At 51.5% G+C, this 21350-nt stretch overlaps 9 protein-coding genes and 1 pseudogene across 12 annotated transcripts; 3 read left to right on the top strand and 7 right to left on the bottom strand.

The window, feature by feature from the left end:
- The first annotated feature begins 408 nt into the window (after window positions 1–408).
- On the top strand, window positions 409–3629 carry PPTG_11184 (hypothetical protein). Its single transcript, XM_008907472.1, has one exon. The coding sequence runs from the start codon at window positions 505–507 to the stop codon at window positions 2545–2547; it is 2043 nt and encodes a 680-aa protein (XP_008905720.1). The 5' UTR covers window positions 409–504; the 3' UTR covers window positions 2548–3629.
- On the bottom strand, window positions 2213–5219 carry PPTG_11183. 2 transcript variants are annotated; one of them, XM_008907470.1, is made up of 6 exons: window positions 4990–5219; window positions 4483–4925; window positions 4380–4419; window positions 3626–4309; window positions 3071–3541; window positions 2213–3010 (listed from the first exon to the last, which is right to left on the bottom strand). In XM_008907470.1, the coding sequence occupies exons 1-6, from the start codon at window positions 5191–5193 to the stop codon at window positions 2651–2653; spliced, it is 2202 nt and encodes a 733-aa protein (XP_008905718.1). In that variant the 5' UTR covers window positions 5194–5219; the 3' UTR covers window positions 2213–2650. The 2 variants fall into 2 exon arrangements, with proteins under 2 accessions (XP_008905718.1, XP_008905719.1); XM_008907471.1 differs by having other exon boundaries at window positions 4483–5219.
- Window positions 5220–5241: 22 nt separating this feature from the next.
- PPTG_11182 (hypothetical protein) lies at window positions 5242–7581 on the bottom strand (the record flags this gene model as incomplete). The annotated part of the gene is made up of 1 exon (XM_008907469.1): window positions 5242–7581. The coding sequence occupies one exon, from the start codon at window positions 7579–7581 to the stop codon at window positions 5320–5322; it is 2262 nt and encodes a 753-aa protein (XP_008905717.1). The 3' UTR covers window positions 5242–5319.
- A 1457-nt stretch (window positions 7582–9038) lies between these two features.
- On the bottom strand, window positions 9039–13362 carry PPTG_11180. 2 transcript variants are annotated; one of them, XM_008907466.1, is made up of 4 exons: window positions 13238–13362; window positions 12448–13159; window positions 11701–12374; window positions 9039–11630 (listed from the first exon to the last, which is right to left on the bottom strand). In XM_008907466.1, exons 1-4 carry the CDS (start codon window positions 13325–13327, stop codon window positions 10923–10925), a joined length of 2184 nt encoding a protein of 727 aa, XP_008905714.1. In that variant the 5' UTR covers window positions 13328–13362; the 3' UTR covers window positions 9039–10922. The 2 variants fall into 2 exon arrangements, with proteins under 2 accessions (XP_008905714.1, XP_008905715.1); XM_008907467.1 differs by lacking the exon at window positions 13238–13362 and having other exon boundaries at window positions 12448–13214.
- PPTG_11181 (TKL protein kinase) lies at window positions 9134–11057 on the top strand. The gene is made up of 2 exons (XM_008907468.1): window positions 9134–9281; window positions 9357–11057. Exon 2 carries the CDS (start codon window positions 9390–9392, stop codon window positions 10467–10469), a length of 1080 nt encoding a protein of 359 aa, XP_008905716.1. The 5' UTR covers window positions 9134–9281; window positions 9357–9389; the 3' UTR covers window positions 10470–11057.
- PPTG_11179 (hypothetical protein) lies at window positions 13360–15030 on the top strand. Its single transcript, XM_008907465.1, has 3 exons — window positions 13360–13642; window positions 13720–13786; window positions 13862–15030. The coding sequence occupies exons 1-3, from the start codon at window positions 13434–13436 to the stop codon at window positions 13985–13987; spliced, it is 402 nt and encodes a 133-aa protein (XP_008905713.1). The 5' UTR covers window positions 13360–13433; the 3' UTR covers window positions 13988–15030.
- Window positions 13792–15880, bottom strand: PPTG_11178 (hypothetical protein). The gene is made up of 6 exons (XM_008907464.1): window positions 15443–15880; window positions 15299–15364; window positions 15130–15223; window positions 14885–15053; window positions 14551–14807; window positions 13792–14471 (listed from the first exon to the last, which is right to left on the bottom strand). The coding sequence occupies exons 1-6, from the start codon at window positions 15710–15712 to the stop codon at window positions 14269–14271; spliced, it is 1059 nt and encodes a 352-aa protein (XP_008905712.1). The 5' UTR covers window positions 15713–15880; the 3' UTR covers window positions 13792–14268.
- A 51-nt stretch (window positions 15881–15931) lies between these two features.
- On the bottom strand, window positions 15932–16435 carry PPTG_11177 (hypothetical protein; the record flags this gene model as incomplete). The annotated part of the gene is made up of 1 exon (XM_008907463.1): window positions 15932–16435. The coding sequence occupies one exon, from the start codon at window positions 16433–16435 to the stop codon at window positions 15932–15934; it is 504 nt and encodes a 167-aa protein (XP_008905711.1).
- Window positions 16436–16667: 232 nt separating this feature from the next.
- PPTG_11176 (hypothetical protein) lies at window positions 16668–17018 on the bottom strand (the record flags this gene model as incomplete). Its single annotated transcript, XM_008907462.1, has 1 exon — window positions 16668–17018. One exon carries the CDS (start codon window positions 17016–17018, stop codon window positions 16668–16670), a length of 351 nt encoding a protein of 116 aa, XP_008905710.1.
- A 3782-nt stretch (window positions 17019–20800) lies between these two features.
- Window positions 20801–20880, bottom strand: PPTG_20549 (annotated as a pseudogene). Its single transcript has one exon. The product of its transcript is annotated as a tRNA-OTHER (tRNA).
- Between the last annotated feature and the right edge of the window lie 470 nt (window positions 20881–21350).

The following is a 21350-nucleotide window of genomic DNA, read 5'->3' as shown; positions in this document are numbered from 1 at the left end:
ATTCCGAGACGACCACTTTGCTAACCGCCTAAATGCATGACATGCATTAACTACATATAACGCATAATAATTCGATTCTCTTCAAATGTCTGCTGTTGTTTCGAGTAGAGTTTGTGGGTCATTCCGTCCTACACTATTCCCACTATTGAGATTTAGGATCACTCTTGTGCATCCGCAGACCATGACCACTGATCGGGGCTGTACCATTCTGCTCCGCAGTCTGGATGGCTACCGCAACACCATGTCGATCGAACAGCAAAATCGCCAGACGTGCGTATTGATACATGCATAACAGCATAATAATCCGACAACACAAAATTCCTGCAACAAAAGATTTCACCCAATATTGGGTTTTATTTAAGTCATAACCTTTTAATCAGGCATACGCAATTCGTCATTTGCCAATCTTGATCGCAAATCATCGCAATTCGACACACAACGTCTCAGGTTTTCTTGTTTCACCTTGTCAGTTCGCAATCTACCACCGCCAAGATACGCCAACCCATGCAGCTCAAGCCCTTGCTTCAAGTCGCAGCGCTGCTGTCGGCGCTGACGCTGTCGCTGTCTCCCGTCACCGCTAAGGACTCTACAGACGCCAAGTGGCTTTGGGAGAACGAGGCCGAGGCTTTTGTGCGCTCGACTCGCAACCACGTCGCCTTCTTCGAAGACTTCCGTCCGAATGACGAGAACCAAACGTGCTCCAGTGACAAGCACGCCACTCCTTTTAACCGGCAAGTGCGCGGTGTTAATCTGGGTGGTTGGCTCGTATTGGAGCCGTACATCACTCCCTCGCTCTTCTACCAGTTCCTTAGCACGCAGGAGCACTACGGTGATCAGGCCCCTGAGAAGACCGCCATGGATACATATACCTTCTGCACTGCGCTGGGCGACGAAGAAGCCAACCGCCAGTTGCGTATCCACTGGGCCACGTGGGTCACTGAAGACGACATGAAAGAACTGGCCGAGACCGGTATCAACTCGGTGCGCATACCAGTGGGAGACTGGATGTTCAATCCATACGAGCCTTACATCGGCTGCACGGACGGCGCCGTCAAGGAGCTGGACCGCGTGATTGAATTGGCCTACAAGTACAATATTGAGGTTCTCCTGGACATCCACGGCCTCATCGGTTCCCAGAACGGATTCGACAATAGCGGCATGACGGCGGGTGTCAAGTGGACGTCTATCGGCAGTACGCAACCCGTTGGCACCACGACGTTCGAGCACTGGCCGCTGCGTTCGGCTGGCTGGGCCGGCGACTTTAATCTGAGCACCAACTCGTACAATTCTCTTAACTATGAGAACTTGAACCACTCGCTACACACCGTGACGACGCTGGTGGAACGTTATGCCGAACACCCGGCCATTATCGGTCTGGAGCCTGTCAATGAGCCGTGGGAACTCACGCCCATTGACATGTTGAAAGACTACTACTGGAGATCCTACAAGCGCGTCAAGGCGCGTGCCCCGCACTGGAAGTTCGTGCTGCACGACTCGTTCCGCTTTGGCGTCCAGTACTGGTCGCAATTCATGCGCGGATGCCCCGATATCGCTCTGGACACGCACATTTACCAGGCCTGGAACAATCCGGGCACTAAAGCGGACTTCTTCGCCAATGCCTGTCAACAGAAGTATACGATCGCGGACATGGAGAACGAGCGGATGCCTGTGATCGTCGGAGAGTGGTCACTGGCCACTGACAACTGCCAAATGTGGCTCAATGGCTTCAACGACAACCTGCCAGGCTTCCCCAAGGTGGAATGTCGCCAAACGCCATGCCCTGTGCACAGTAATTACCTCGGAATGGGTTTCCCCGGTACCCCATTGGACGTCACCAAGCCAATTCAAGGTCCTTACGGCACTGGTCAGTCCGGTCCGTCCTTTGGTAAATGCCCCATTACAAGCAACACGTCGTTTGGCCAGCAAAATGAACAAGAAGAGCGTGAATTCGCTCGTACTCTGAACCTCAAGAAGCTCAACGCCTTCGCTGTTGGTCACGGCTGGTACTTTTGGAACTTTAAGACGGAGTTTGGCTCGCGTTGGAACTTCCTTGACCTCGTCCGCAAGGGAGCGTTTCCCAAGAACGTGTCCAATTATCACCGTAATGAGGAGGTATTTACTGCTTGTTTGGCGGAAGACAAGGGCTCGTTCAAGTGTGCTGCCAAGCGTGGAGTGCAGCCTATTGATCTCTCCAACGGCCTGGACTTCGCTTGTGGGAATCCTGACAAGAAGGTGGACTGCACGGGCTTGGAGAACCGCTTCGACACGCTCGAGGAACGCTGTGACTGGGCGTTTAACGAGTACTGGCACACGCACAGAAAGGAGGGCGCGACGTGCGATTTTGGTGGTGCCGCTCACCTGCTTGCTGCCTCCAGACCGTCACGTGTGAAGCGCCAGGAAGCTCTCGTCACTCCCATCGGCAATCTGATTCTCATGTGGTGTCTTGGCATCGCTGGTCTCTTTGCTGGTGTCTTTGTGCTTGTCACGCTGTACACGCGTTACCAGAGACAACGTGAGTACTCGCCCATCCAAGATGAGAATGTTTAAGGCGCAAATGCTTTGCTGTCATCAGTTGGCTTCGATAATACATTTGACAGCAGAGAAAAACTTCCTGAAAATATGGATAAATGAAATATCCATTTTCCACCGTCTAGTGTGGAATCTGTTGCTGTTGGAAGAGTTGCTGGGCTTGTTCACTGTCTGTTGCTTGCAGAGGTTTCTTGTCAGGTCGATAGCGAATGAAGCGCGGAAATCGAAGTGCTAGACCTTTTCGAGGCGTGGTTGCTATGCCAGCACCGCAAGCGTATGATGGGGATTCTGTCAGTTGCGTGGCTTTGATCTCCCAAACTTCCTCCGGTGCGAGCCAAACATCAGGATGGCGACTTCGAATCGCAATGCATTGGTACTGTTCTGGCACTTGATCTGTCTCGGGCAGGGCTTGGTTCTGAAGACGTGCTGCTACCTCAGATAGTTGGGCATCCGAGAATCCCGTGCCAACCTTTCCGATCGTCTACATCAAAGAAAACCAATTAGTCCTGTAGGTGTACGCCTCAGCGTTGAGCATGATTACCTCGAATTTGCCGCTGACTGAGTTGTACGTCGCCATGAGAAAAGATCCGAACACTCCCGCACGCCGACCTTTACCGTAAAACGCACCGATAGGGACCAGATCCAGCGTGTCTGCGAGGAAGTTGCCATTTCCACTAGCGCTCGCAGTTGACTTCTTTTTCGATGAAGTCCTTGTGGTCGATTCATCCGACAAGTAATCGTGTTTGAGCTTCATCCACGAGTATGATCGTCTGCCAGCTTTATACTCAGACTCTTCGTCATCCAGTGCCTTGATCATTAAACCTTCGCAGCCGCTTGCCACAGCTTGTTCAAGACAGTTGCGAACAACTGCAGCTTCTTTATCATCTTCACTATACGTAGACATCGCATTATTGGATGTCAAACTGATGTCGACATGCTTCACAAACTCGACGTATCCAGGCTCCTCCTCAATCAGAATTTGTAGCAAGGCTCGTCGTTTGCGAAGCGGTTTCTACACCGCAGGAAACAGCAAAACAGAGCGCGTTAGATCACCTAGGACCCTATTCCAAACCAGAATTTTACCATATAAGCCTACATGTAGAAGGTTCTTGTCATCGATAGCAAGCAGATCGAAGAGAAACAAACAAAACTCGGTCGTAGTTTTCGTCTGCAGCACTTGAAACGGGAGGAACGAGCCTGTTTCGCGGTCCAACGCAACCACTTCTCCCTCCACTATAAACGAGGTCACAGAGGGTGAGATTGGTGTTGTTGCATTGCGAGCTGTCACACGTTTCTCCAGGATGCCCAAGAGCGACGAATATCTCTCTGTGACGTCTTCCATATTGCGACTGAAGATCCGCCCGATAGTGCGTACGCTGCAGTTGCTGCCTGACAGTGACAAATGCACTTGGACGCGTGCGCCATCGTATTTGTATTCGCATGTGGCGGTGCGGCTCGTCGACTTGCCCACTCGATCCAGCACCGCCGCGACACTGGACACTGGATAAGCAGACATTGTCAGCACTGGTACACCCGTCGTCGGTCGGGCTTCATCGTGTAGCCATGTAATCCGTCGAGCAATGTCTTTTTCCTGTTGACTCGCATGCACTAACTCGGCCAGCACGCCGTAATTGGGATGCTGAGCGTAGGCAAGCGTAACGCAGTCGATCCATTGCTTCTCCAATTCTGATGCTGGATCTTCACCAGTCGACGGAATACTAGCCATTGCAAGAGCCGACAGAATTGACTTTTCTCCCATTCCAATGCGCAGATTTTGATGCTATTGAACAATGCACACAGTCTTCGTCAGAATGAAAACATCACGTATCAGAGTATTGCAAGTAACGCACCGCCAGCATACGAACGAGAAAAATCCGCTCCTCAGAGCATCTGCGTGTCAAAAGTCAATTATCAGCCGCATTCCGCTATTGCCAACTCCCCTCATGCATGTACCTGCATTGCTGGAGTAGTTTCAGTGCGAGTTGTTGCTTTCTCGTGACTCCACCAGCTCCTTCGTCCGTTGCAATAGCCATTAACTGCTCATGAACCGACTGGATACTCAGTGGCTCTCCACTCTGTTCGCTCGCCGGCACTTCAACGCGTCTGCTTTCCAGTAGAGCCTGCGTGGCCTGTCCGTAGTCTGGATATGTGGCCAGCAGCTTCTCGAGCGTTTGTCTCGAGTCTAAATCTCCGTCCTGCTCCGTCTCCAATTGCTTCAAGAACCGGACGAAGCTCTTTGCTCCGAAACGGAGCTCTACTCCCTCGTAGGGCGGCGCCAGTTGTGACGATGTGAGGTATAATGCGCTGGCCAGCTCTTGAGGCGTCGGAGTGGCCAATAAATGCCGATATCCGTCGGCCAATAGCTGAACACCAGAGACTCGCGAGTTCTTCACCTCCTGGAGCAGAGAGTTAAAGCGTTAGATAGGCAGATGGGGCTCAGCCAAACGCGATAAAGCTCACTTCGATGGCGGAGAAAGTGCGAGCAAGGGTCTCGAATGATCCAGGATTGTGAGTGCTATAGGAAGCGATAGAGGCAGCAGTTGGCACTGCATATAGAATAGATGTCATGGAAGAGGACACGCTGCGTATGAGAGGACGAAGAGGTCTGTAGACTTGGGTATACAGCCTCGTGTGGAATCTTCCACTTCGCGGCACCACCATCATTATCGGTTGAAATAAATGGATTGGTGAGAAGTAACAATGTAATGTGACGCCAATTCGAAGTAGCGCATAAGTAAGGATTTACATCATGTTGAAATGTCTCGTCTCACGAATAGTCACATAATACTTTCATGCTACATCTACAGATTTCAAGGCAGCCTTGGCTCGCTTGGCTTCCTTGTCCAGCAGGATGGACTCGACTCGCGAGAGCGCCGTGGAAATACGCTCCAGCTGGTCGCCATGTGTAGTGATAAGGTCAGCCATCTCATGCTGCCGCTCTGCTAGGATCTCTTGTGTGCTGATAGTCTTGTCCAGCAGCTCTAGCAGCAATTGCTCGTTCTGGTTCAGTTGGGAGCCCTGCTCGGACTCGTGCAGCGCGACCAATGCGGCACGATTCCTCTCTGGGAGGGGATCATCCGTGTTATCGCCGCGAGTGTTGCTGGGGTCGGCGTTGGCGGCGTTGGTTGCCCCTCGTTCATTACTGTCTTGTTTCTCAGTTTCGCTGTCTTCCCTACTATCGATTGAGCCAACACCTTCGTGCATTTTCTGGCTGTCAGGCTGCAGCTGAATTTTCAATGCTGACGGTTTGATGGAAGGTGGTATCTCGTTAGGAAGGTGAAAGAAGCGAGCCATAGCGAGCTTCTGGTTGAGTCGTCGAAGTAAGTCGAGACTGAGATTTACATCCTGCGATTGCTTTTCGTACGACTGCGCGGCGATACATGACACGTTGACGACGTTCGCCTCGTCCTCACGACCACTTGGCGCTACGAACCAGCCGAAGAGGAGATTCCCTTCACTCGTTGCTGCATCTTTCGAAGTGGCGATCGCCACGATCACGTTGCTACCGTCTGGGTACTCTCGTCGGTGCGTAACGACGTGTAAGCTTTCGTCACTCGTTGCACCGAAGCTCGCGTGCAAGGTGACGCTGTCTACCCAAGTCTGTCCACTAAATTCGCGTCGACCGGCTACGTGAGAGAAAAGTTGTTGATACAGAAGTGCATCCTCGTAGTCCAAGAGCTGGGCCACGACACTGGAGCAGTCACCGGCCATCTTCATCACACTTTTTGTGAACAGCTTCTCGAGATTGAACAGCTCGAATGTCTTAATCGCCCCGTTATTGTTCATTTCAGGTCCGGTGATATGCTCAGCCCAAGCACTCCTCTGCAGTTGTTGGAAGTAGTCCATGGTCATCGTGATTGTGTCAGAGTACTCGTGTGGCAAGTACGTTGAAGGCCGTGGTGCATCGTAGCCGTGATCTTCTGACGAACTCGCGGTGCGCTGCGACGAAGGCAACAAGTTCAAGCCGAGCAGCGACGCGTGTAGATCTAACTCCTCGGTATTCGTTCGATCCCGCTGATAGAGACCAGCAGTGCCATTCACTTTGACTGGCGAATCCATCGTACCATCGGCTGCTACTCGCTGTTCGAGCACCTCGGAGACGATCTTAGCCACAGCTTCAAGAGTGGACTTCATCGCATCAGTAGTTCGGGAGTGAGGCTCTGTATCGAACGCGCACACGACTCCGATGCCGTGACCTCGGACCCGAACGGGTGTTCCAGCGTAGTACCGCATGGGGCTGGTACCTACGGTGTGTCCTCCTGCGTGGAAGAAATGCTTGTCAGCACAAGTGTCGCCTACGATCATCGTCTTGTCCTGCAAGAGAGTGTGGGCGCACACACAGTCATCTCTTGGAATGTGCGTGACGCGGTCGTCCAAGCCTACGCTGGCCTTGACCCACAACAACGAGTCATCCATGATGCCAATGAACGCTGCGGGGCACTCCAGTGTCCGTCCTACAATGCTCACAAGTAAGTTCATAGTCGGATCGACTTCTGCGGATCGGATAGTTGAATGTCTAGCCACTTCCAGTCTTGCAGTCTCGTTCGCTGGCACCGGTGGTGGCCATAGCTGCACCACACTCCCCAGCGTTAGATCCGAGTCAGCACTTAACAGAGTCATCTGCTTGCGACGTCGAACTGCCGGCGAAGCGAGACTCAACACCGATACAGTGGAGAGCCGCCGCTGTTCCGGACAAGTCTCCCTCAGAGCAGCTTCATTGGCTTTGATCGACGCGTCTGCGGCTCGGATGATGCAAAATGTGCAGACTCGAGTCTCGCACTCCACGTTCATGTCCGTAAGACGAATGGCGCGTTGGCTAGAGCAACCACCACACACCACTTCGCCGCACGTTCGGCAATGATGTCGTCGCCGGAATGGCAGAAACTGCACGAAGCACGCGCTGCAATGCGTTCGCAACTCGTCGTTCACCCACGAATCGGTCTGCAGTAGATTGTTCACCATGAGAAGTCCTCCTTCCAGGTAGTACATCATCTGGAGCGCTTTGCCCTTGCGCTGGCCGCTATAGCGTATTAGCTCCCCCGCTCCGCCCATTTTTTCGGATGTGATCCCGTCAGTTGAAGTTCTACAAATCTCGCCAGTCGCCCCAGAGCGGCTTTGATCCAAGTTGATCTGTGCAAGACGCGTCCGTTCACAAAGTGAGCTCGGTTTCCAAGCATCAGGCTTCGCGTTAGACGAACACAAAGGAAGAGTTTTTTCCACGCGAAACTATGCGGTTTTAATATGTTTGACACTAACTTGTCATTTTCGTGTTGAGGGCGTGTTGATGAACCTGCCAGAATGTCGACTGCATAGTATTGTCTACCGTCCTTGACGACAGCCGGAGCTAGGAGCTAGCAAGCAACGTTCACTGGCACCACGACGGCGTTGGTGCCTTCAGCGTGGAGCAATAGAAGAGAAGAATCACTTACTGATCATCAAGGCCTGCAGAAAGGTATCTGTTGCTTCGAGATCGGAATGCGTAAAGTGAGCATGGAACGGGTCGAGGCCTGAGTAGGCCTCGTCTGAAGATAGTCAAGAGTATTCGTCGTTTCGAGTTCGGATCAAACACGAACGTCAGCAGGATGAAGGAAATCAATCCAGCGAGGTATCTTGCATCTCGACGAGTCCAGCGTACTTATTGAAATTGATAACCCAGTTCTAGATCACTGCGCTTGGTTCCGGCAGCGGGTTCAGATAGCGATCACACCTATCGTGACGGCCATCTGCATCACGGACGCGGCAATGGCTTAGCGCACATTCAGACTCAGCTGTGCATTATCTCATTCATCGCCAGAGTGGCAGCGTGCCTCTCACGTTTCGCTCAGGCCCACCAAAACGCTGGCAGCAAAAACACGTCACGCAAAGTGCAACATCAAGATCGGTCGTTTAATTTGGCATTTACTGTTAGTGAGGGCTACAGAATCTGTAGGACAGATTGAGGCCAGTGCTTTTGGACCAAAGGCGCCACGATTCGATACTGTAGCGTTCCACGGCAGTTCAACTGCGCTTGCAATTTCGACATGACGAGAACGTGGTGAAAGGCTCCTTTACTTGACCACGTGAACAATATTGGCTAAGCATCATATTACAGCGCTGCGTTTCGCCAAACCAGTGTAGCCGGCCGAGGCGTTTCACCTCTAACCGTTGAGCTGAGCAGAGCATGAGTCGCAGCACTAGCACAATGTACACTGTTTGGAATTCCAACAACAGTCAGCAACAACATCCACAGGACTGCCTCCTGCATCAGCAGCTTTCGTTACTTACCGAGCTATTGGTAGAGAGGGGACACCAGAGCATTGGTCACGGTCGGCTGGCGGAGACTATTTCAGCAGTGCAGATCTGTCTACCTATTTTGCGCAGAATAGAATCCATCGACAAAAAATCCGTAAAACTTGTTTTTGGAAAATGACGCATGGTAATGTACACCGGCAAGAGCCTCATTCTATCGAGTAAAGAGATTAAATACAATAACGCCTCTCTTTCACAGTAACCTGCAATATCATATTTATCATTAAATAAATGTAACACAAGTAACACACATCGTATCGAATTATAGAGGATTTTAGGCCAGAAAATGTACCCCTCGCCGCCTACACTCCGGAGCCAGTTCGAAAACGCCCACTAAAAGAAGGCGACGCAACACACGCCCTCACCGACCCAGCAGCAGGGGCGCGCAGTTCCCATTCCTCCAGGACCACCTCCCCACACATCCCAAGCAGAGTCTCCGCTCGCTACGTGCAACCAGCAAAAACGTACGTCTGCCTTCGCCCCTCTGCTCCAAACCGACGCTAACGGTATTGTCACCCTCGTTGCCAAACAACCTGCAGAGCTCCCTCTCTATCTGAAACCACACAACAACCATGGGGTGCAGTAGCAGCAAGGACAAGAACGACTCGCAGGGCCCCATGACCAACCGATACAACGAGGCCAATTACTCGAACCTCGCGGCCAATGTGAACAACGGCAACTTCTCGGCTCCACAAAACGGCAACCAGCCACGTCGCTCCGTGCCGGCTCCGCGCAACCAGCGCAATGGCAATCTGGGCGCCTCTCAAACCGGCAACCGTGCGGACTCGGACAACTGTTTCCCAGAGCTGGTCAAGTTCCGACTGGACGAGAGCGAAGTTCTACTGACGCGCAAGGTCTCGAGCGGCGCCTTTGGTGTCGTATGGCTGGGTCACTACCACGGCCAGCCCGTGGCTGTTAAGCGCATGATCGACGGCGAGGACGAGGCTATCTCCTTTTCTCGTGAGATCGAGACCATGTCCCGACTGTCGCACCCTAAAATCGTACGCTTCATCGGCTGCACGTGGACCAACAAGAAGGATCTAGGCGGCGTCTCCGAGTACATGGACGGCGGAGACGTCCGTACACTGCTGGAAACCCGTAAGATCGAGCTGAGCTGGAAGAAGGAGAAGATTTCCATTGCCATCGATATCGCTGAAGCTCTAGCTTACATGCACTCACGTTCGCCCAAGATTATTCACCGTGATCTTAAGTCACGTAACGTGCTGCTGAATTCGAGTATGGTGGCCAAGCTAAGCGACTTCGGACTCAGTCGTAACCGCACGTACGAGGAGACGTTGACTGCCGGCGTGGGCACAGTGCGTTGGACCGCTCCTGAAGTGATGCTGGGCGATAACTACAGCGAACAGGCCGACGTGTACTCGTTCGGTGTGGTCTTGAGCGAACTGGACACCCGCGAGATCCCGTTCGAAGAGAAGAGCAGCAAAACAGGAGCCGGCGGCGCACCCGACATGGCCATTGTGATTAAGGTGGCCAAGGGCGAGTTGCGGCCAAGCTTCGCGCCGGACTGTCCCGATGTGATCCTGCGTATTGCCCGTGCCTGTCTGCAGTTCGACCCGGCGCTTCGTCCAGACAGCGAGTCGGTCGTGCAGATGCTCAACGACGCGCGCATTCAGCTCCAGGCGATGTCATAACCGTAGCTCGCAGAACCCAATGACCCCACGCAAACGCGTCTCCTTACAGCAGCAAACGGAAGCTGCTACCGTCCTTCCAGTATGAGCTGACGCGGGTGTGTGTTTAGCAGCACGAATTGAAGTGCTGTGAACGTTTTTCTGACACAACGACAGACAATCTGGGACGAGAAAGAAGAATAAAAAGCGGGTGGATGTCTTGCGGTGTGCAAGTTGGGGCGATGAACGACAGGGATGGTAGATTTCATTTGGTTGGGTCAGGAGTGAGTGAGTCGATGCAGATGATCGAGAGAGTGAGGTGGACACGAAACGTTATCAATTGCGCGTCGCGTCTGCCTCCCGCTCTTGTCGACATCCCTGCGTCAGCGGCTTGTTCATTTGTTTAATTTTTAACCACATTGTTTTTTTTTCTTGAACTCCTTGACAAGGGTAAACTTTTGGTGGATGCCCACAGCCTTACCGCTTGACCCGATAAATGCGAACCATCCACGCGTCTGATGTGAACACGTGCTCGAAATGCCGTAGCTTGATGTCGCGCGTTGGAATTCTAAATTGGCGACTCATATCCCACCCGAGTACGGGATTTTCACCTTCCTTTGCAGGTTGACTCTCTACTTGATTAAATTCATAGTAGCTGAGCTTGTACAGGACGCTCTCCGTCATCGCGAGCGTCGCGTTCTCGTGGAAAATGTAGCGTCCGTTTACCTGAAACTCAGACTCAATCACATCGTCAGGAAACACGCCTTCTGAGATCTTTACAATCCATGGTAGCTTGTCCAGGTCATCTCCAGGCATGCCGACATTTCCTCCGAACAGTAAGAACACGTAATCAACATCGAGGCTTCGTAAAATCGGTAACGCATCGTCTTCACGTGATGTGAGGACGCGTCCGACAGTCGCAATGTGCGTGTTGTTCCACGTATTGTTGTCGACAAGCACTGTGCGATTCGCAAGCGTGGTGACCTGGTATCCATAGTCCCACCAGCTCAGAATTTTGGCGTCCTCAGGCGTGTTCTGGCGCAGCCACGCAAACGCTTCTCGGTAGTCATCGTGTAAATCTTTTTCCTTCGTTGTCATGTTCATTTTCTCGAACACAAGCGACGTCGACGAATACACTTTTTTGGCGATGTTCGAAGAGTGTCGAGCATGAATAACGAGGAGAACCTGTAGCCATGTATCAAACACCAGAGTTCAGATGCCAGTATCAGTACACCCCGAAGTTCAAACCACGTACCCCGCAAGCGAATACCAGCAGTTGGAGAGCCCTGGGAGCTTTCTGCTTTTCACCATCATCGGGTTGAAAGCGCAATTTAGCCACAACGGCCGAGAAGATCTCCCCAGAATGAGACCTGGTCGAATCTTCCTTTTCTTCTTCTGCTTCCGTCTTGTTCATCCCGTCGGTTGCGTTGCTGGTCTCAGTTCCTTCTGCCCTAACTGGATCCTTCCGCGTGAGTTCCACGATCTTGTGCATGAAGCCTGAAGCACCAATAGCCGAAAGATAGCAAGCTGCCGGCGCAAGAGTCAGCAGCAATCGGACCATGATGCCAGAAAAGTAAAACGCGAATGTGCTGTAGACAATCATAAACAGGAAAGCCGCGTCGAGTTTCTGGAAGGAATAAAATACTCCCAACGGGATAAACAGCATCGCTGGTCCGAGCGAGAAGTAGAACGCGGACCACACTGTTGGTTGATGTTCACCCACCGACGCAATGATCGGGATATACTTGGACGCGTAGGTTGGATCCAATAGCGTCAAACTCCGACCGCTCCATTGAAGTTTTCCCAGCAACAACGCAAGTAATAAACCACTACCGATGATCGTTGCGCCAGCTCTCAAGCACGTACGAAGCAGTCGCATGAATTGGTCTCTTGGTATCTGGGTAGACAGCCAGTGCATGAAGGCGTACGCTGTATGTAGCAGTGATAAAAACACCAAGCCATTATCAGCCACAATAGGTATGCAATATAGTACCAAACTGACCTTGCAGAAGCGCGAACACTCCGTGGGATCCAGCGTTTTCGCCCTTTATCATCGCATTGAAGCCAATGAACGGGACTTGCATTGCTCCCAGCGTCGCCAAAGGGTAGAACGTTGAGTACGCCACATATATCTTGGGTGAATAATGTCCGGAAAGTAACAGTGCCAGCACATGGATCGGGACAATATTGATAATAAACACGTATCCTCCCCACGACAGCGCCATGCCAAAGTATGAAACTGCAGCCAGTGCCGCCCACAACATTGCACCTGTCTTTACTGCTTTCACCCAGAGGTAGAAGGTGGAGATAAGCAAGAAGATCGCAATGCCCTCGTTGTCAAAGGACCCGGCTGTCGAGCGCGAGATGTACGCAGGTGACACACTCAGCAGCATGGCCGACAGCAGCGCCGTCACCGTACTATTCGTCACTTCGTAGGTCAGCAGAAACTGCGCCACACAGGCGAGCGCCGCGAATACTGGAGCCAGGAAGACGCAGGCGTCGCGGACTGAGATCGGAAGTCGCAGCACCAGCGTTAGCGTCCACTGTAGCCCCGCAGCGCCAGCCATGAGGCCGGGATATACCGTCGTGCCAACGATACGGCCTAGGGGGTACCATGCGCGGTCATCGAACCAGTCCAGAAGCTCGTAGACGCCGTGTTGGGCCAGGAACTTTGTAACGCGGAAGTTAAACTGCGGATCGAACTCGTGGATGACCTGAGGCGTTACGGAGAGTTAGAGGGGTGTGCAGAGAGAGAGAGAGAGAGAGAGAGTCCAGATAAAGGAGACACGTACGCTGCCCCATATAACGACCGGAAAGAGGCGGATGGCGAAGCTCAGCACGCAGATGAGCGCCAGCAACGCACAGGTAGAGAGCGGCGACATCGCAATCGTTCTTTAACTTGGGTTTGTAAGGTTTCTTCAAGCGACATTCAAGCGACATCGGTTGGCTTGGTTGAAGTGACCTGCATTCTAGGGAAAGGAAAGAAACATGCCTGTGACGAGAGGTAAAGCGCGGTTGATGGAGAGCCAGGAGGAGGAAATGGAGCAGGAAATACCCCAGCAGCTACCGGAGACGCAAGATGAAGGAGAGGATGAAGAGCAACACACTTCGACGGAAACGGAGGCGGCCGAGGTTGACTTGAAGGAGATGGCCAAGCAGTTAACTAAGACGCTGAAGCACTTGCTGACCACGCACCAGTGTGTCTTTGTGGGCAGAAGTACTAGCTTGTAGAGTGATTGCTTTGCTTGACTGACACCTTCGCCTCTGAGCACAGGCGACTCGAGAACGACGCGGCTATGATCCAGGCTGGAATGGACGAGCTGCATCGGATGCAAGAAGCGGTAAGTTACTGTACCACAGAGTGTGTGCTACTGTACTCTTAACACATTATCGTTGTGCTCAAATGCATTTTGTAGCGAGCTGAACGCATCGTCGGACGTTTGAAGAACGCCAGCTCAACGATCCTTACCTTTGGAGACACGAGCCAAGGGGAACGCCTCGAAGACGAGGGCAACGACAACGAAGAAGAGACAATGCACTAGCTAGCGAAGAAGGACCGTACGATGGAGCTGCTTGGAAACGTCCTCGGAACTCAGACGTATATTTCCCGTCAGTCTACATGCTTTCCGGCACGATTCTCTACGCTTCTTCTCAGCCCGCTATAGGACAAAAGAGTTGCAAACCACACATCTATCCAGGTGCCTTGCAGGGGTATCCTCGACACGACGCTAGAATATCCGAGCTAATGAGGCCAAAGCGAGCGCTTTGCACAGGAATACCGCATAATTCTTCCGTGTCGCCTCAAGGTGATTCAAGTCAGAGCTCACTTCTTCAATGAGTCGAGGTCGTCCACGTCTTGCAGATACAGACTCTTGTCCATGACTGCTGCTGCCGCGTCAACGGCTGGTGAAGCCTTCTCCTCATCATCGTCCTCATCCTCGCTGTGGACTGAGTAAGCCTCGTCATCAGCATCAGCGTCATCACGGAACAACGACGGATCGTATGTGAACAGCGCGCGACCACTCACTGAAGTAACAACAGCAACAAGTGCTGGTTAGAAACACCAGAGTGTCCAACAAGCAACACGCAACAATTGCAAACGTACTGATGCCACGACCACCGGTCCTCTTCGCCTGTTCCTTCAGCTTCTTGGCCTCCTCAGCCTTCTTGCGAGCCAACTTGTCGGCCTTCCACTTCGCAAGCGTCTCTTCCGTGACAGGAGTACCGCCGTTGGGGCCCAACTTGGCGCGCTGCTGCTCAATAATTTCTTCGATGGAGATCTCCACGACCTTGTTGCCCTTTTCAAGTTCGCGATCCTTTTTGGACTTGAATACGTAGCCAGGAGGAAGCGCGTGACGGTATCTTCACGTGTTGAGGATAACTAGTTAGAGAACAAGAATAAATGACAATAAACGCGAGCATGGAGATGTTTGACGCACTTGCAAGACGCGCCTCCGTTCGGGCACACCCAGAACCAGCCGTACAGCGACTTCTCGATAGCATCCAAGAAGTGTTTGCACACAATTTCCGTCTGTTTTGTGTTCTTCTCGTGGTGTTTCTCGTTGACCACTTTCTCCAGTTTCTCCTGATCCCATGTGTCCATTTTATCTGATGGAAACCAACATAGAAATTAATCTCATCAGTTCCAGTACAACGCATCTGTATTCCAACCAGTAGATCGCACCTGCTTCTTTCTCCGCACGAGCATCCGTGTACAGGTCGATCTTAGCGGCCTTCTTGCCCACCATCAAGTCATGTGAGAACTTGCAGCGGTTTCCCTACACCAACCACAACACAGCGTAATCAGCACCCCAGCGGTCCATTATCATAGCCCTCGCGCGTCAACAGCTCACCTTCGTGCACACGCCGGCCTTGAAGAAGGCACAGAGCACCGACTTGGGGTCCGTTCCGGGTGGAACCTGCACAAATACAGGAATTTTAGCGAATTAAGGGTGAGTCTGACAAATTGAAGCGGCCGGCAGAGTGATTCCACCCACCTTGGGCTGCGTAATGGCGGCAGCAAAGAGACTTTTGAGGTTTTCCTGCTCCGCCTTGGCATCCTTCTTCCTCTTGGCTTCTTGCTCTTTAATGCGATCGGCACGCGTGTTGCCGCCCTTGACCTGCTTAGTCACCTCCTGGATGTATTTTTGCACATTCTTGCTCTTCTTCTTGTTTTTGAGACCGAAAGTCTTGTCCTCCACGATCTTCTCCTTCTGTTTCTCGATGGACTTCTTGGACGGACCGCCTCCTTTCTTCTTCGGGGGCATCTTCGCTTGGGGCTGTCGCTCGGAGTTGGTAGAGGGCGGACGAGCAGCGGATACCTAGGTCGCTGCTGCTAAGGAATTCGATGGCGTTTCCTGGCTGACAGCCGCTCTTACCACAAACCGACCTGCAATTGGTAGAAACACCGGTAAATAGGTTTTGTCGAATGGAAGAGTACCAACTAATCAATTTTGACCAATCCAAGCGAAAAGTAAATGGCTGAATTAATTACATGTATTGCTTTTGGCTGATCGTGGTGTTCTGCTTGCTGCATATGCGGCGGTGGACGGCGTCAGCACTGCCTCCTCGGTGGCGACGGCTGCAAGCGTCTCCTCCTGCTCCTTCTCGACGCGCTTGGTATCGCACCAGTCGTAGTAATGCTTCATGACCAGCAGGACGATTCCGCCGAACAGCTCGAGCGTCGACGGGATCCAGATGGGCCATAGACCCTCGCCCATGCCATACACTGTGATGCACGCGATGCCGACGACAAAGACTGATTGAAAGGCTTTCGAGATGTCCTTGGCGCTCTTGGATCGAAATACTTTCACTATCTGCGGGACCAGCGCCGCCGAGACGAGGAAAGAGCCAACGAGACCCAGCGTATCGTAGAACGTCTCCATGTTGGTCATGGCGCTATACCGTAACGTCCTGCACTGTTGGAACTTCAGAAGTGAGCTGCAAAGCACTCCTTCGACGATGGCACCGACGTTTCGCTGATGGGGCATAAGCAGGGGTGGGTGTTTAACATTGGAAACACTTGCTTTCAGTAAGCTTTTGGCACATGGCTACATTCGAACCGCAAAGTCATCGACGTTGAGTGGTCTCAGCCGATGTCTGCCCTCCACGTCGACTCGTTGGCGCTCTCTCCGATGATGCAGTACTTCAGTATGGCGCAAGGATAAAGATGGTCTGTATTGCTCACGCTAGCTTTTCGCAGTAACTGAGAAGTATACTACGTCACTGCAGCGTCCGCGAGACGGCGGAAGCGACGTCAACCTCCACCTCAGGGCTAGTGCCGGCGATCTTGTCACCGTCTTGCTTCTGCTCCTGCCAGTCGTAGTAGAGCTTCATGCTGAACACCACAATCGCAGCGCACAGTTCAATCGTTGCAGGGATGTACACGGGCCAGAGCCATCGGCCGAAGCCGTACACCACGATCATTGCGAGTCCCAGCACGTACGATATCTGGTATGACAAGCTGATGTCTCTCGCGCTCTTGGTCCTGTACAATTTCATCGCTTGCGGCACCAACGACGCCGCCAGCAGCAGGGAGCCGAGGAAGCCAAGGATTTGGAATGCTTCACCCATCGCGTCAGTGTCGATTGGTGGTATGTACTTGAGTCGGGGAGAGCGGATTTGGAAGTGACAGAATTTTAAAACGTTTTGCGTTGAGTTGCTTGAAACGTATGTTTTTCTATCGCATGTAACTCAGTAGGAATCTGCAGTTCATCAACTGTCTTTACAAAAGGCCGTTGGCTTTAGGCTTGGCAACTTGTGCTGCAAGACATCAATGACTTGTCCGTAACCTGTGTGAATGTGAGTGATGGCTGGTTCTTGTTGTTACCATACTCAAATACTAACAGAGGAATTGCTGGGCAAAAGGCCAAGCAGGAGGGCACGAGCTCGAATTCAAGAGTGCTGTGCGGCGACAGCAGAGAGGGCCCTCCAGAGTGTATTGGAGGCTTAATATATGGTTGGCTGCAGTGCCACAGACGATCCTACAAATCTTACGAGCTGGTCTGGAACCCAACAACGGGCGACGGCTCAGGCGAGCTTCCAGAGCCAGCTCACATGTACATGTACTTCACACTCCCACTCGAACACAGCTGCTCCATCGCCTTGATGGTAATCCGTGATCGTCTCACAATGGTAGCTGCAGTGCTAACACGCCTTCTATCCAGCAGGACAGCGCTTGCCCAGGCAGTAGCCATTCTTCATAGAACTAGTAGTTGTAGCTCCCACTTATTCTTCACTTTGCTTCTCAGTGTCCTGGTAGTGGTAGAACCTTTAACATCTGACGGCAACGCTCAAACTTTACACGACCAAGCGCTTTGGTCAATATGTCGGCCACCATTTTGTTCGTTCCGACATGCTCTGTCTTCAACCGCTTCTCTTCAACGAGATGGCGAACGAGATGATACTTGTTCTCTATGTACTTTGTCTTTTAGTGTTTCCCTGGCTTAGCTGATAAGAAGATGCTTCCTCGATTGTCTCCAAACAGCACAGGACCCTCAACTTCCCACTTCAACTCCACACACAGTCCTAGCATCCACAATAAGCCCTTTGTCCCTTTATTCATCGCTACGTACTCCGCTTCGGTAGTACTTTGTGCATTGATCTCCTGCTGCCTCGAATCATACGATACAACATTGCCATCGAGCATCGTCACGTACTCACTAACACTTTTGCGGTCATCCACATCATTAGCGTAGTCTGCATCCGTAAATCACGTCAATCGCACTTTCGAACCACCACCAATGTCGTTCACTAGCCCGTAGTTAACGGTATGCGTCAAGTCGCGGAGCACACGCTTCGCCATGAAGTAGTGCTCGTAGGTGTAATTGCCCAGATACTTCCCAAGATTGCGAACAGCATGGGCAATGTCAGGTCTGGACACCGAAACCAAAACTGTAGTGCTCCCACTAGCTCGCGGTAGGGTAGGTAGACTTGTTCTGTCGGTGCTCTCACTTGCTGGGGTGACGCTGCTTCAGGCGTCATGCAGCCATTGCACTCTGCCATGCTAAACCTCTTCAACACGCCCTTCACGTACTGGCGCTGACAATACATCACCTGCTGCTGCACAGGGTCAATCATGATCTCCACTCCAAGCAAGTATTTCACTGGGCCAAGCTGTGCCAATTCAAACTGACGGGAGAGCTGCTGTGCAATGCTGCTGCACAGAGCTGGTGGTCCAAGTAGCAACACATCATCCACATACACTGTCATCAGCATAGAAATCTCTTCAGTGTCTCCTACTTTTCGCGCGTACAGGCCGTAGTCAGAATCTAATCGGGAAAAACCAAGCCGCTGCAATGCCTCATGCAGGGTGCGATTCCAAACGTTAGGGACTTGCCGTAGCCCATACAAACTCCGAAGCAAACGACACAAACACGTCCGGCTCACGCTGAAATCCTGGAGGAAAATGAAAATCAGCTCGTCGAGATGTCCATACAGAAAAGCAGCTTTGACATCATACTGCAAATCACCCAACCTCGCTGCAGCGCGAAGTAGATGGCCGCTCGAATCGTCTCAAAGCGAATAACAGGTGCATACGTCTCTGTGTACTCTAATCCATGTAGCTGCTTAATCCCGTGAATAACAAGGCGAGCTTTGAAGCGTTTGGTCTTGCCACGTTCATCTCTCTTCACAGCATACACCCAGCGACAGGTAATAGCTTTGCGTCCTTTCATAGCAGTGCGGGGTTCAAGTGTCCAAGTCCCATGATCACACAAAGACTGTAGTTCATCCAGCATAGCCTGCCTCTACTGCGGCCACTGAGGTGATGCTCTAGCTTGCTTGTAGGTTGTAGGCACAACCACGTCCTCATGGACAATGACGCTGTTGACGACGTAGTCACGAAGACGCACAGACGGCTTTCGCTGGCGTTGGGGTCGAGGTGCTCGCTCCACTCTAGCGTCTGCTGCAGGCGAGGGTGGCACCCAGTCTTCATCAAGACAAGCACCACGTAGGAGCAAGTCACGATCCTCTTCGGATCGCTTCCGCTTCCCTTTCTTCTGGAAGTCATTCGACGGGTTCAGTGCTGCAGTCGATCCTCTTGATGGCGTGGACGCTTCGTCCACAATTGTAATCGGTACCTTCGTCTTATCTTTCGCCACAGCCGTTGCGTACGTGTCCAGTCCAGCCTTGATGCGCACAACAGGTACGTTCACAGGTAGATCGTATTCTCCACCGAAGAAGCAGTTCAGTAGAAGCGTCTCCATGTACTCAGCTTCAACAGTAAATGACTCATGAAATCTGATGTTCTCCTTCCTTGCAGTAATCACATATCCAGACTTCACGTCGAGTAGCTTGTATCCTTTGCGATCCGTAGCGTAGCCGAGGAGAATACATGTCCGTACACGAGTGCTCAGCTTCTCCTTCTTTTGTCGTGAGCTGTCGCTGATGTGTACATGAGCCACGCAGCCCCACGTACGTAACGACCGTAGGTCATGTCGCGCGGTTTTTGTACTCACCTCATGCATTGTTGATGCCGATGGTGCACTCAATGTTGTATGTTGTGTTGCATGTTGTGTTGCGCCATGCGTTGCTTCGGACGGCTGTATTGTTTCAGGCAATATGTAAGAGTCTGAAGGCTGTGTGAGGCCGTCGTGCGTGAATGACTCGTTTGCAATTCGCATCGTATCTTGAACGGCCTGGAGCATTGCCACACCTTCCGTAAAGACTTGGACCAATTTTGGACATGTCCATCATATCACAACGTTGGGGAATGCTCGATATTGGAAGGCTTTCGGAGCGATGCACTTTTCCAGCAATATACATCAAATGCTGACAAGGAAGGTTGTAGCTGCAATAAAACAAACATGAGCACGACCACTGAAAGTTGTTGCATTGATGCGCGTACTCACTTGTTTTCACTTCCCATTCACCCATTTCGGATCCACGTTTCAAACAGGTTGTATGCGGCAAAGCAACCATGTAATAATCCCATTGCGATTGAACATTAGCAAGCATCGAGTCGTTCAAACGAGAGGCCACAAGCGATTGAAACCTGGGAACGACGTCGGGGTGTCGCGATTTTGCTGAATTTGTGTGCATTGCTGTGACCGAATGTCTGATAATTGTGGCTTGATGAGCTAAAAGCCCATCAATTGTTGCGTCGAGCCGGGGACGTTTTCCAAGGAGGTGATCTTTGCGTTCTACTATTTAGCGTAGATGTAGTCAAAATCAAGCACTTCCCATCGAAGAGAGCGAGATATGAAATTGAAATCCAAGAAAAAGATTCGGAAAACAACAAAACGTGAGTGCCGTTCGCCCCCCAACTGCACTTGGCGGCACAAGGCCACAACCCTTGGTTTTGCAATGCCCCGTACTGCAAAAAAAGTTGTGACCTTTTCCACTTTGTTGAAAAATGACATGAGTGGGATTTGAACTCATGCCAATGAAGACTGGTGCCCAAAACCGGCGCCTTAGACCACTCGGCCATTGTGTCGTTATGATGCCATGCTTTATGCACTTCATATAATCTCATAAGCAATTTGAACATCTGTAGTTTTATTATAATAGAGATTTTTTGACTTGGAAGAGCGCGACCTGGTAATCTGGGTAAAATCTGAATAAATGACGGATAGATTACCGATGGATGTTTCACTACTTAATTCCAGTGGAATAACGAAGGTCCATTCGAATGTATTTTTGGACCAGATGGGAATTACCCTTTTCTGACAATTGCTGTCAGAAAACCCGATTTATTCCAGAATAGATACAAAACTGTTCGCTGCGTAATAAAATATGCTTGGATGGATTCAGAACTCTCATGTCGCAGTAATTTTCCTAACCGTCTTTTATGTTTTAGTAACTTCTTCATTTTTTTATTATTACTTTCGCTCTTAATTGTTAATACATTAAATTACATGTTGTCTCCTAACTCAGGGCTTCAAGGCAATCAATACACTACCATAA

The sequence above is a fragment of the Phytophthora parasitica genome, assembly GCF_000247585.1.
Source record: "Phytophthora parasitica INRA-310 unplaced genomic scaffold supercont2.26, whole genome shotgun sequence".
Classification (NCBI taxonomy): domain Eukaryota; phylum Oomycota; class Peronosporomycetes; order Peronosporales; family Peronosporaceae; genus Phytophthora; species Phytophthora nicotianae.
Note: the sequence above shows the minus strand (reverse complement) of the source record. Positions and strands in the feature narration are given on the sequence as shown.